The 14,605-nt window shown below is 35.5% G+C and overlaps 1 protein-coding gene across 2 annotated transcripts in view; it reads left to right on the forward strand.

Moving 5' to 3' along the window:
* LOC142357694 (uncharacterized) overlaps window positions 1-14,605 on the forward strand; it is a 31,466-nt gene that overhangs the window by 12,686 nt on the left and 4,175 nt on the right. For both annotated transcript variants that reach the window (XM_075409246.1, XM_075409247.1), the window contains 2 exons: window positions 13,977-14,115; window positions 14,448-14,527. In XM_075409246.1, coding sequence (XP_075265361.1) covers window positions 13,977-14,115; window positions 14,448-14,527 — 219 coding nt within the window. The remainder of the gene's footprint in view (window positions 1-13,976; window positions 14,116-14,447; window positions 14,528-14,605) is intronic.

Consider the following 14,605-nt stretch of genomic DNA (forward strand, 5'->3'; position numbering starts at 1 on the left):
AGTTGATTACTTGAAAGCTTATGGTCGTTCTGACTTTTAAAAGTACTTAATTTTCAAATAAATAATGACTTTTTGAAATTTTGCCTCTATTTTTCTCTTTCTTTGGTCAACTTGTAGCTTATTGTGTGCTAGGAAAGAATGCTTCTTCTTTCTATTGAAATCAAATTATATCTTTTTTGCGGTGTTACGCCTCAGGTTATGGTTACTGAGTTTGATAAAACTAGATTTCAAATTTTCTTAATTCTTAGGTATTTGCCCATTTTTCACGTTTTTTAGTTTTGTCACATTATCACGTTATTGACAGTTCATATATCACACTATTGGCTTTGAAAATAAGACACAATTAATATTATTAAAATTCTTGAAGATATAGATTATGAATTTAACGGCTTTGACACTACTTTCTCGAAGAATTTAATTGGTTTTTTCAAATTGTCTTTAAATGCCGTTTTTACTTTCTCTTTTCAGTCGCATAAAATTTTACTGTTCAATGACCCGGTTTCTTTGCCCTTTTCATGGTAAAATAGAAGAGACGATATTCTGATTTTAGTAGATAGCTGATAGCTTTCATGACTCTGAAAACAATCAATTTCCAAATAAAAAAATAAAACTTTTTAACTTCGCAATTTTGTTCCTTTTATTGTCTGGTTGTTATCTAGTCTCGTTAATTACAGGCCAATTATGACATTATTGTTGTCAAAGGAAGTTTCAAAAGGGGATTAGTGTCACACAATCTAATGTTTTTGAAGAATTCATTTACTTTACTGGCTTCGAAACGAAAAAAATGTAAACTAATTTTTGTTTTTTTTGTCATTTTTGACTTTCTTTGTGTAGACATAAGACATATTCTGGATAATTGCAATTCTCATGAGCTTCCTCTGGAAAAATGAAGAATATAAGAACCTAATTAATTTTTTATTCTGTAATTAATGGCGTTCATGTCTCTGGAAATTTTTTTTTTCGAAAAAAATTTAAAGAGTTACTTATTTTTGCATTTTGTTTTCCATTTTTGTCTACTTGTTACCTTGCTTCATTAATGAGAGGTCACATAATAAACTTTTGGTGGTAGCAGGAAGTGCAATTGAACACATTTTGATGGCCATAGTATGGCTTTGCGGTTTCGAAAGCGTTTTCTGCCAAGTTTTATTTGATTTTTTGTTTGTTGTCTATTATGTTTTTTTCAACCGCTTAAAAAATGAATACTGGTAGCTCTTAATTCCGTCTATGGAAACATTGGTAATCGTACACCTATGGGATATTTTATTTGATTTCTAATGGGTTTCATTATTTAAAAATTAATTGTTTTAAAAAAATAAGCGAATTTTTCAACTTTACTGTTTTCGTTCTTAATTGTTAATTAGTATTTTTACTGACTACTCCCTTATCTTTTCTGTTCAATTACAAGTTATTTTGTTTAATATCAGTTTTACCTGATGGTATTTTGACTTTGTTATAAAGTTTTGTTTTTTAAAACGGACATGAAGTTTTTGATGTAATTAATTTTTATTGTTGATGTTTGATTTTGCTGTTCGTCTTGACTCGTATTTGCACATCTCATCAATCTAATGCGCCATTTTTACTCCACCACAGTTATTTGCTTTGCAGACTTTCTTTTCGTTCATATACCAATTTTTTTTAAATACTTGAGTTTTTGGGTTTTTCTATTTTTCTATGTTCCTCATTTGGTAGACAATCAAGCCAAAATTGTGGATGAGCGGGGTCGGAACCTTATGTGCGATCGCACATTACCGAATCGCCTTGTCTCATTGTCTCTGTAAAATTTTGTGTTTTATATATAAAACTAATGGGAAGTCTAATGGAGACTTTTTCCAGTTGCAGTTACTCAGCTCATCCAGTTGGCTGATTAGCATTCTAAAATTATAAAACCTAGGCGCGGCAATCTTGTTACATACCATGTTTTTGGGAAAGGGTTTCAAATGACTGCACATTTTTTGACTTATTTCTAAAAGTTTCTGACGCAATTCAAACAGCATTAGCAGGGCTAGTTTTGGACCCTTCTTGGACGGGTATAATCTACAAATAATTTGGATTGTAAACAGTCGGTATTTTTTATGAAAAATTTCGATTTCCTCTGCAATAATTAATTAACAGAAAATTTCAAAAAACTCACTATTGATAGCTCCAATTGGGTTCTTTATTTAATCCACATTATTGTATCTAGTTGATTACTTGAAAGCTTATGGTCGTTCTAACTTTTAAAAGTACTTGATTTTCAAATAAATAATGACTTATTGAACTTTTGCCTCTATTTTTCTCTTTCTTTGGTCAATTTGTAGCTTATTATCCGCTAGGAAAGAATGCTTCTTCTTTCTTTTGAAATCAAATTCAAACTTTTTTGCGGTTTTACGCCTTAGGTTATGGCTACTGACTTCGATACAACTAGATTTCAAATTTTCTTAATTCTTAGGTATTTGCCCATTTTTCACGTTTTCTAGTTTTGTCACATTATCACGTTATTGACAGTTCATATATCACACTATTGGCTTAGAAAATAAGACACAATTGATATTATTAAAATGCTTGAAGATATAGATTATGAATTTAACGGCTTCGACACTACTTTCTCGAAGAATTTAATTGATTTTTTCAAATGGTCTTTAACTGCCGTTTTTACTTTCTCTTTTCAGTCGCATGAAATTTTACTGTACAATGACTCGGTTTCTTTTCCCTTTTCATGGAAAAATAGACGAGACGATATTCTGATTTTAGTAGATAGCTGATAGCTTTCATGACTCTGAAAACAATTAATTTCCAAATTTAAAAAAAAAACTTTTTAACTTCGCAATTTTGTTCCTTTTATTGTCTGGTTGTTATCTAGTCTCGTTAATTACAGGCCAATCATGACATTATTGTTGTCAAAGGAAAGTTTCAAAAGGGAATTAGTGTCACACATTCTAATGTTTTTGAAGAATTCATTTACTTTACTGGCTTCGAAACGAAAAAAATGTAAATTAATTTTTGTTTTTTGTCATTTTTGACTTTCTCTGTGTAGACATAAGACATATTCTGGATAATTGCAATTCTCATGAGCTTCTTTTGGAAGAATATACGAACCTAATTACTTTTTTATTCTGTAATTAATGGCGTTCATGTCTCTGGAAATTTTTTTTTTCGAAAAAAATTTAAAGAGTTACTTATTTTTGCATTTTGTTTTCCATTTTTGTCTACTTGTTACCTTGCTTCATTAATGAGAGGTCACATAATAAATTTTTGGTGGTAGCAGGAAGTGCAATTGAACACATTTTGATGGCCATAAAATGGCTTTGCGGTTTCGAAAGCGTTTTCTGCCAAGTTTTATTTGATTTTTTGTTTGTTATCTATTTGTTTTTTCTTGTAAGCGCTTAAAAAAATGAATATTGGTAGCTCTTAATTCCGTCTATGGAAACATTGGTAATCGTACACCTATGGGATTTTTTATTTGATTTCTAATGGGTTTCATTATTTAAAAATTAATTGTTTTAAAAAAATAAGCGAATTTTTCAACTTTACTGTTTTCGTTCTTAATTGTTAATTAGTATTTTTACTGACTACTCCCTTATCTTTTCTGTTCAATTACAAGTTATTTTGTTTAATATCAGTTTTACCTGACGGTATTTTGACTTTGTTATAAAGTTTTGTTTTTTAAAACGGACATGAAGTTTTTGATGTAATTAATTTTTATTGTTGATGTTTGATTTTGCTGTTCGTCTTGACTCGTATTTGCACATCTCATCAATCTAATGCGCCATTTTTACTCCACCACAGTTATTTGCTTTGGAGACTTTCTTTTCGTTCATATACTATTTTTTTAAAAAAAACTTGAGTTTTTGGGTTTTTCTATTTTTCTATGTTCCTCATTTGGTAGACAATCAAGCCAAAATTGTGGATGAGCGGGATCGGAACCTTATGTGCGATCGCACACTACCGAGTCGCCTTGTCTCATTGTCTCTGTAAAATTTTGTGTTTTAAATATAAAACTAATGGGAAGTCTAATGGAGACTTTTTCCAGTTGCAGTTACTCAGCTCATCCAGTTGGCTGATTAGTATTCTAAAATTATAAAACCTAGGCGCAGCAATCTTGTTACATACCATGTTTTTGGGAAAGGGTTTCAAATGACTGCACATTTTTTGACTTATTACTAAAAGTTTCTGACGCAATTCAAACAGCATTAGCAGGGCTAGTTTTGGACCATTCTTGGACGGGTATAATCCACAAATAATTCGGGTTGTAAACAGTCGGTATTTTTTATAAAAAATTACGATTTCTCCTGCAATAATTAAATAACAGAAAATTTCAAAAAACTCACTAATGATAGTTCCAATTGGGTTCTTAATTTAATCCACATTATTGTATCTAGTTGATTACTTGAAAGCTTATGGTCGTTCTAACTTTTAAAAGTACTTGATTTTCAAATAAATAATGACTTATTGAACTTTTGCCTCTTTTTTTCTCTTTCTTTGGTCAACTTGTAGCTTATTGTCCGCTAGGAAAGAATGCTTCTTCTTTCTATTGAAATCAAATTCAATCTTTTTTGCGGTGTTACGCCTCAGGTTATGGCTACTGACTTTGCTACAACTAGATTTCAAATTTTCTTAATTCTTAGGTATTTGCCCAATTTTCGTTTTCTAGTTTTGTCTCATTATCACGTTGTTGACAGTTCATATATCACACTATTGCCTTTGAAAATAAGACACAATTGATAATATTAAAATGCTTGAAGATATAGATTATGAATTAATTTAACGGCTTCGACACTACTTTCTCGAAGAATTTAATTGATTTTTTCAAATCAGTTAAATTCTTCATCAGTGTTCCGTTAATTAAGTTCTCTGAACGGTGGAAGATAAATTGAAAAATATGTTTTGTATCAGTGCCTAAAAGGAGGAAATGTCCAATAGTAATAGTGCTTAACTACTAACAGGGTATGCAATTTGCTCTTGTTTCTGCCAACTGCATGGAAAACGAGAACCGCGAACAAAGGAGAATTCGGCAACTTTTGCCAACAATTTTTTTTAATTATTTAAGATTTTACATTTAATTTTGTTTGAAACTTACGCTGTGTTTCCCACTAAAGCTTTTATCCTATGTCTAGTTGTACGCAGGGAAAGCCACACAACTTTTTGTCCCACAAATATACAACTCATCATATACAGTGTCGCAATAATCTTTGGATCTCAGACCTTTTAATTAATTCAACCGTACTGATCATGTGCCCAAAATTGATTGATTGATTTATAATGTGTTCAATTAGCAGTGAACTGCTAATTGCGATTTCTCAGGTGGTAGTTTACACCACCTTTTAAACCGCACTTTCACTTTGTTTTGCATTTGGTTTTGGTATTTTCGTTGGTTTCTTGTGGTTTATATTGAGTACTTGTCTGTCTGGAGGATGGAGGCAGAGAGATTGGTTTAGATGGAATACTTGGTTGTGGAATTTCTTGGGTCTTTTTTATGTTTTCGTGGAAGGATGGAGGGGGCGTGGGAGTGACAGGAAAGGCGTTTCAGAGCAAGTTTGGGAGAGAGGGAGTGGGGGAGAGAGTGAAGGAGTAGAGTCTTTAGAGAAGAAGAAAGAAGGAAAGGAGAAAAAGAAGAAGGAAAGAAGAGAACAGAGGCACCCCAGTGCACCACCGGCAGCCAGTCCCCCCTTTCAGAGGACCAGCAATCGGCTTGTGCGCTGAAAGTACGGTGACTTGTCATTGATTTTGATGTTTATAGTGGATGGAAAACAGTAATGAAGAAGTCTTTAGAGAGAGAAAGAGAACGAGAGGCACCCTCAGTGCACCACCGACAGCCAGCCCTCCTTTTCAGCGGACGAGCAGTCGGCTTGTGCACTGAGAGTACTAAAGTTTGTGGTTTATGCCTCTTTGAGGCGGTTGTTTTCGCCCTTGCGGGGATGAGTGGTTGTTCCCGAGCAGGAACAGAGTGTGGGGCCAGTATCAATGCCTCAGCATGATTCGCACGATCATACTGCCCTCCCTTACTGTTGCCCAGGGGTTAGTGTGTGGGTCCAGTATCAAGGTCTCAGCCATGCTGCCCTCCCTTACTGGTACCCTGGAGTTAGAGTGTGGGGCCAGCATCTTGGCCTCAGCATGATTCTCACGATCATGCTGCCTTCCCTTACTGGTACCCTGGAGTTAGATCAGCTTCAAAACCTAGACTGATTCCCGTGATCAGTCTAGTCTCCCACACTGATCTTTCTGATGTGGTTTTGCATCCGTTCTTGGGTTAGTGGGCATCTGAAGACGAATGTCAGGTGCTGAAAATGCATTTACATATACAAATATACACATATACGCGGATTAGGCATCCAGGCATACCAGGCATACATTCACACATGCAAACACGTAACATCCATACATGCAGGGAGAAAAAAAGTTAAGCCCGGGCAGTATATTTTGTGAAAGGTTTCAGCTAACGTCTCGAGTCATACCCCAAGACGTCCGCATCTATTTTTGTTTTGCTCTAATTGTAGATTTTTGGGAGAGTTTGCTACTAGTTTTTGATGGCTTCAGCTAACGTCTTGAGTCTTACCCCAAGACGTCCACATCCAAATTTGTTTTAGAGTTTTTCCCTAGTTTTTGTTTTTATCCTTATGCTTTTTTTTTCCTATTCTTGTTCATTTTGAATGGCTTCAGCTAACGTCTCGAGTCATACCCCAAGATGTCCACATCCACCGTTGTTTTGGAACTTTGCCTTAGTTTTCGTTTTTCCTCTCTCTGCCCTTTTCTTTTAAATCTTTTTCGTTTTGAATGGCTTCAGCTAACGTCTCGAGTCATACCCCAAGACGTCAGCATTCCCCGTTGTCTGATTTATTTTTTCTTCTATAAAATGTTTTACAAAGAAGTTTGATACAATTTGATCTGGCTCCAAGTTAGCAAAAGTTTTCCTATTATGTTTTTATTTTCTTTATTTCGTTTTATAGCCCTTGCAAGGTATTCGGAGTTTAATTTTTGGATTGCATTTTTACTGTTTCTAAGTTTCTTATTTGATGTAGTTCATCTACGCTTGTCCTCATTGGCAGGTTATAAGCAAGTCTTATGGCTTTATTTTGTTCTTTCTGTATCTTGTTGAGATCACTTTTTGTTACATTTGCCCAAGCTACATTTGCTTATTTGTTGGGTGGTCTCACCATTGTTTTACATATGTACATAATAAAATTAGGTTTTATGTTTCTAGATTTTAGATGTCTGAGCATGTTGATCCTTTCTTGCATTTTTACTACTAATTTATTGAAATGATTTGTCCATGTTTAATTTATAGTTGAGATCAAGTCCAAGAAACTTTACCTCGCTGCCGACGTTGATGTCTTCTGACACTAAACTTAGCCTTAGATTTGTGTTCAGTATTTGTCTAGTGAAGATGGTGTATATGGTTTTTTCCCGCATTGAGGAGTATTTTCCATTTGTCGCACCATTTTTCTAAGTGTTTGATTCCGGTTTGTAAATGTTTAGTAGCTATTTCTTGTTTTTCGAGTGTGTAGTTTATAGCGATGTCATCTGCGTAATGTGAAATTGATGTATCTTTACATTTTGGTTTGCTTACAAACATATTGAACAAGATTGGGCTTATAATGATCCCAGTTATTTTGTTTAATATCAGTTTTATCTGACAGTATTTTGACTTTGTTATAAAGTTTTGTTTTTTAAAACGGACATGAAGTTTTTGATGTAATTAATTTTTATTGTTGATGTTTGATTTTGCTGTTCGTCTTGACTCGTATTTGCACATCTCATCAATCTAATGCGCCATTTTTACTCCACCACAGTTATTTGCTTTGCAGACTTTCTTTTCGTTCATATACCAATTTTTTTTAAATACTTGAGTTTTTGGGTTTTTCTATTTTTCTATGTTCCTCATTTGGTAGACAATCAAGCCAAAATTGTGGATGAGCGGGGTCGGAACCTTATGTGCGATCGCACATTACCGAATCGCCTTGTCTCATTGTCTCTGTAAAATTTTGTGTTTTATATATAAAACTAATGGGAAGTCTAATGGAGACTTTTTCCAGTTGCAGTTACTCAGCTCATCCAGTTGGCTGATTAGCATTCTAAAATTATAAAACCTAGGCGCGGCAATCTTGTTACATACCATGTTTTTGGGAAAGGGTTTCAAATGACTGCACATTTTTTGACTTATTTCTAAAAGTTTCTGACGCAATTCAAACAGCATTAGCAGGGCTAGTTTTGGACCCTTCTTGGACGGGTATAATCTACAAATAATTCGGATTGTAAACAGTCGGTATTTTTTATAAAAAATTTCGATTTCTCCTGCAATAATTAAATAACAGAAAATTTCAAAAAACTCACTAATGATAGTTCCAATTGGGTTCTTAATTTAATCCACATTATTGTATCTAGTTGATTACTTGAAAGCTTATGGTCGTTCTAACTTTTAAAAGTACTTGATTTTCAAATAAATAATGACTTATTGAACTTTTGCCTCTGTTTTTCTCTTTCTTTGGTCAACTTGTAGCTTATTGTCCGCTAGGAAAGAATGCTTCTTCTTTCTATTGAAATCAAATTCAATCTTTTTTGCGGTGTTACGCCTCAGGTTATGGCTACTGACTTTGCTACAACTAGATTTCAAATTTTCTTAATTCTTAGGTATTTGCCCATTTTTCGTTTTCTAGTTTTGTCACATTATCACGTTATTGACAGTTCATATAGCACACTATTGCCTTTGAAAATAAGACACAATTGATATTATTAAACTGCTTGAAGATATAGATTATGAATTAATTTAACGGCTTCGACACTACTTTCTCGAAGAATTTAAATGATTTTTTCAAATCAATTAAATACTTCATCAGTGTTCCGTTAATTAATTTCTCTGAACGGTGGAAGATAAATTGAAAAATATGTTTTGTATCAGTGCCTAAAAGGAGGAAATGTCCAATAGTAATAGTGCTTAACTACTAACAGGTTATGCAATTTGCTCTTGTTTCTGCCAACTGCATGGAAAAACGAGAACCGCGAACAAGGGAGAATTCGGCAACTTTTGCCAACAGTTTTTTTTAATTATTTACGATTTTACATTTAATTTTGTTTGAAACTTACGCTGTGTTTCCTACTAAAGCTTTTATCCTATGTCTAGTTGTACGCAGGGAAAGCCAAACAACTTTTTGTCCCACAAATATACAACTCATCATATACAGTGTCGCAATAATCTTTGGATCTCAGACCTTTTAATTAATTCAACCGTACTGATCATGTTCCCAAAATTGATTGATTGATTTATAATGTGTTCAATTAGCAGTGAACTGCTAATTGCGATTTCTCAGGTGGTAGTTTACACCACCTTTTAAACCGCACTTTCACTTTGGTTTGCATTTGGTTTTGGTATTTTCGTTGGTTTCTTGTGGTTTATATTGAGTACTTGTCTGGAGGATGGAGGCAGAGAGATTGGTTTGGATGGAATACTTGGTTGTGGAATTTCTTGGGTCTTTTTTATGTTTTCGTGGAAGGATGGAGGGGGCGTGGGAGTGACAGGAAAGGCGTTTCAGAGCAAGTTTGGGAGAGAGGGAGTGGGGGAGAGAGTGAAGTAGTAGAGTCTTTAGAGAAGAAAAAAGAAGGAAAGGAGAAAAAGAAGAAGGAAAGAAGAGAAAAGAGGCACCCCAGTGCACCACCGGCAGCCAGTCCCCCCTTTCAGAGGACCAGCAATCGGCTTGTGCGCTGAAAGTACGGTGACTTGTCATTGATTTTGATGTTTATAGTGGATGGAAAACAGTAATGAAGAAGTCTTTAGAGAGAGAAAGAGAACGAGAGGCACCCTCAGTGCACCACCGACAGCCAGCCCTCCTTTTCAGCGGACCAGCAGTCGGCTTGTGCACTGAGAGTACTAAATTTTGTGGTTTATGCCTCTTTGAGGCGGTTGTTTTCGCCCTTGCGGGGATGAGTGGTTGTTCCCCAGCAGGAACAGAGTGTGGGGCCAGTATCAAGGCCTCAGCATGATTCCCACGATCATACTGCCCTCCCTTACTGTTGCCCAGGGGTTAGTGTGTGGATCCAGTATCAAGGTCTCAGCCATGCTGCCCTCCCTTACTGGTACCCTGGAGTTAGAGTGTGGGGCCAGCATCATGGCCTCAGCATGATTCTCACGATCATGCTGCCTTCCCTTACTGGTACCCTGGAGTTAGATCAGCTTCAAAACCTAGACTGATTCCCGTGATCAGTCTAGTCTCCCACACTGATCTTTCTGATGTGGTTTTGCATCGGTTCTTGGGTTAGTGGGCATCTGAAGACGAATGTCAGGTGCTGAAAATGCATTTACATATACAAATATACACATATACGCGGATTAGGCATCCAGGCATACCAGTCATACATTCACACATGCAAACACGTAACATCCAAACATGCAGGGAGAAAAAAAGTTAAGCCCGGGCAGTATATTTTGTGAAAGGTTTCAGCTAACGTCTCGAGTCATACCCCAAGACGTCCGCATCCACTTTTGTTTTGCTCTAATTGTAGATTTTTGGGAGAGTTTGCTACTAGTTTTTGATGGCTTCAGCTAACGTCTTGAGTCTTACCCCAAGACGTCCACATCCAACTTTGTTTTAGAGTTTTTCCCTAGTTTTTGTTTTTATACTTATGCTCTTTTTTTCCTATTCTTGTTCATTTTGAATGGCTTCAGCTAACGTCTCGAGTCATACCCCAAGATGTCCACATCCACCGTTGTTTTGGAACTTTGCCTTAGTTTTCGTTTTTCCTCTCTCTGCCCTTTTCTTTTAAATCTTTTTCGTTTTGAATGGCTTCAGCTAACGTCTCGAGTCATACCCCAAGACGTCAGCATTCCCCGTTGTCTGATTTCTTTTTTCTTCTATAAAATGTTTTAAAAAGAAGTTTGATACAATTTGATCTGGCTCCAAGTTAGCAAAAGTTTTTCTATTATGTTTTTAATTTCTTTATTTCGTTTTATAGCCCTTGCAAGGTATTCGGAGTTTAATTTTTGGATTGCATTTTTACTGTTTCTAAGTTTCTTATTTGATGTAGTTCATCTACGCTTGTCCTCATTGGCAGGTTATAAGCAAGTCTTATGGCTTTATTTTGTTCTTTCTGTATCTTGTTGAGATCACTTTTTATTACATTTGCCCAAGCTGCATTTGCTTATTTGTATAGTGGTCTCACCATTGTTTTATATAGGTACATAATAAAATTAGGTTTTATGTTTCTTGATTTTAGATGACTTAGCATGTTGATCCTTTGTTGCATTTTTACTACTATTTTATTGACATGATTTGTCCATGTTTAATTTATAGTTGAGATCAAGTCCAAGAAACTTTACCTCGCTGCCGACGTTGCTGTCTTCTGACCCTAAACTTAGCCTTAGATTTGTGTTCAGTATTTGTCTAGTGAAGATGGTGTATATGGTTTTTTCCCGCATTGAGGAGTATTTTCCGTTTGTCGCACCATTTTTCTAAGTGTTTGATTCCGGTTTGTAAATGTTTAGTAGCTATTTCTTGTTTTTCGAGTGTGTAGTATATAGCGATGTCATCTGCGTAATGTGAAATTGATGTATCTTTACATTTTGGTTTGCTTACAAACATATTGAACAAGGTTGGGCTTATAATAATCCCTTGGGGACCCCTACTTCAAAAGCTTGCTCTACATCTAAGAACGCAGCAGCTGTGGCACCTTTCCATTTAAAGCTTGTTGTTGCTTTTTCTGTTAACGATAGAAGATTGTCTGTTGTGCAGCTGCCAGATCTGTAGGCACTTTGTTGATCTCCGAACAGGTTTAGTTTTGCCAAGTGATTTACCAAGTGATTTACCAAGTGTTCCTTTACAATGCTCGCGCATAGTTTTCCCAGGCAGGATGTTAATGATAATGGTCTGTATCCTTTTAGCGTTTTGTGATCTTTTCCTACTTTTGGTATCAATGTTACGGTTGTAGTTTTCCATTGGGCTGGTTTTCTTTGGATCTCAGACTTTTTAATTAAGTCAACCGTACAGATCATGTTCCCAAAATCTACTGACGCGAAACAATTTGATGTAATATTTGATTTGACAAGATATCATTAGCGTATAATCAGGTTAAGAGTAAACACTCTCTGAATTCATTTTTCATCATTTACTTCTCTTTTCACCTCAAATGTTTGAGTCCGAGGTGGCTTGCCTGCCTAACTTCTAAGATAGCTATTACTGAGTTGGTGGCAGTCATCAAATGCACCCTGCGGATGTTACGGCTCGCGGCCAGGAACTAATTCATTCACCCTTTTAAGGCTACTGAGGACCTTACTCATAGGAGTGCAGAAAAGATTCGTAATTGAGTGACGCTCACTGACGGGCGACGCCCCTAAATGAAAATCTCGTGGCAAAGGCTTTATTCCTGTACAGGCAGTTACACTAAATATCTAAGGCTTAGCCCAAAAGGAGTTGTTTACGTTTAAAATGGAATTCTTTAAACGCATTTAGGTTTTGAATGAATTGTTTGGTTGTTTCATTGGTTTGTTTTTTTGTCTCAGGCAAAAATTTACTCAAAACTATCTGTTATCTTTGATATTTTGATTTCGGTGACAAAAGATGCTGAGAAAGAGCAGTGAAATCATTCAATTTTAGTGATATTGAACGACATTACTAAAATGACACAATTTAATCGGACGATATTAGTATCCTCTACTTAGACTTTGCAAAAGCTTTTGATAAAGTACCACATCACCTTCTCATTAAGAAACTCGAAAGTTTTGATATAGGAGGGAATATATTATTACTCTTGCACTCATACGTAGAAGATAGAAAAGAATTTGTCGAAATTGGAAATTGTTGTTCAGGTTTGGAGAACGTAACAAGTGGAGTCCCACAAGGTTCCATACTTGGACCACTACTGTTCTTAATTTTTATAAATGACTTGCCAGATGCAAACCCCAATATTGAAGGTTTTGGATTTGCAGATGACTATAAGTTCATTGTTCATGGTCAGGCAAAATTGGACAGAAGCGCAAAAAATATTGAAAACTGGTGCCGAGAGAATGGAATGGAGTTAAATGCGAACAAATGTAAGTTGATAAATGTTAGGGGTAATCTCACGACATCTATGTGTAGCCAGGAAATAAAACCAACTGAATCCCAAAAAGACCTTGGTTTAATAATTACATCAAATCTCTCATGGCAAGGCAACTGCAACCACAGAGTGCAAAAAGCGACTAGTGCTTTTTTCCAAATAAAACGAAATATGTCAGCCATCAGCTCAACGTCAACCAAAATGAACTGCTATACTGGTTATATTGTTTCAATACTGACGTACTGATCACAAGCATGGTTGCCAAACCGCACCAAAATGTACAAAAATGAAAAAAAGCAGATCATGGCCACTAAATGGATTCTAGGAATTTCACTTCAAAGTTACAAAGAACGTCTCATTACCCTAAAACTCCTCCCACTCTGTCACTACGTTGAACTGCACGATCTTCTTCCCTTCCTAGCTATAATAGGTAATGAATTTGACATTCCGACAAAATTTAAAACCCTTGAAGACGAGAGGACAAGGCAACATTGTAGAAGTGAATTGAAAATAACCGACTAGTCAAATCCGATGAAAACTTCTTCCACCAAACGAAACAACTGTACAACGTTGTAAATAGAAGTATTCAAAAATTTGGAGGCAACTTAAACAAACACACTATCACTGGCACTTTTTCAAAACTCAATTCAGCCTAACAAACAAATGCTCTTGGCGTATAATTTGCAGATGTGACAATTGTAACAATTGGAAAAAACTTGACAACTGAAACTGGACTGGCACAAGGGCAATACTTGAAGCCCCGGGAAACATACCCGAATTCTCTACTACTACTACTACTACTACTACTACTACTACTATAAAGTTTCGCGGTTCTTGAAGGAAAAATTTTTGGTTAATATTTTAATTTCAGATATCTCAAAACCCGTTTGTAATCTTCGTCAATTAAAAATAGACTTGGAGTGAAGGTATTGAAGCGAATTTTAAATAAAAACTTGTGTACTAAAATGTTGCTTCAGGCGAGTATAGACAAGTACACAAAAGCGCGAGACGAGAAAGCGAAGAGACTGGAAGAAGACACGCCTATCTTCATTAAACTACAGGAAGATCACAAATTGTTCACACAGACTTACAATGACAGAAAGAGAATGATCACTGGTAGGAGAGCGGAGTTTTATAGTCATTTTGTGACGTAACTTTAGGTTCTCATGATTTCTAATATTTGTGTATGGTCAAAAAAGTAACAAATCATTGTTTGACTATTTTTAGATGTTTGATTATTTCTTTGGCATCTAACAAGCATCGCCATGAGCCTATCGCCATTTGTTAAATTTTAATGAATGCTATAAAATTTGCAAAAAAATTCTATGCAGCTTTTGCATCTATTTTTGCTAAGTGTTTTGTATTTTCGGAACATCAAAGAGATCATTGCAGTTAACTTTCGACTGGCCTTAGAAAACACCATGAGGTAAGGAAAACTTTTTATTCAGGTTTGAAGGCACAAAATACAAAGTTGAAGGACGAAGTGTTCGTTACAACTCAAGTGTTGGAGCAACTAGCAACCCCAAAGGTAGTCAAATCAATAACCCGGATTCCATTATCAGAATAGTACAATAGGTACTATTTTATTTTCTAGCAGTAGAACCAT

This window comes from Convolutriloba macropyga, unplaced genomic scaffold (genome assembly GCF_964194025.1).
Source record: "Convolutriloba macropyga unplaced genomic scaffold, txConMacr16.3 SCAFFOLD_865, whole genome shotgun sequence".
NCBI classification, from domain to species: domain Eukaryota; kingdom Metazoa; phylum Xenacoelomorpha; order Acoela; family Convolutidae; genus Convolutriloba; species Convolutriloba macropyga.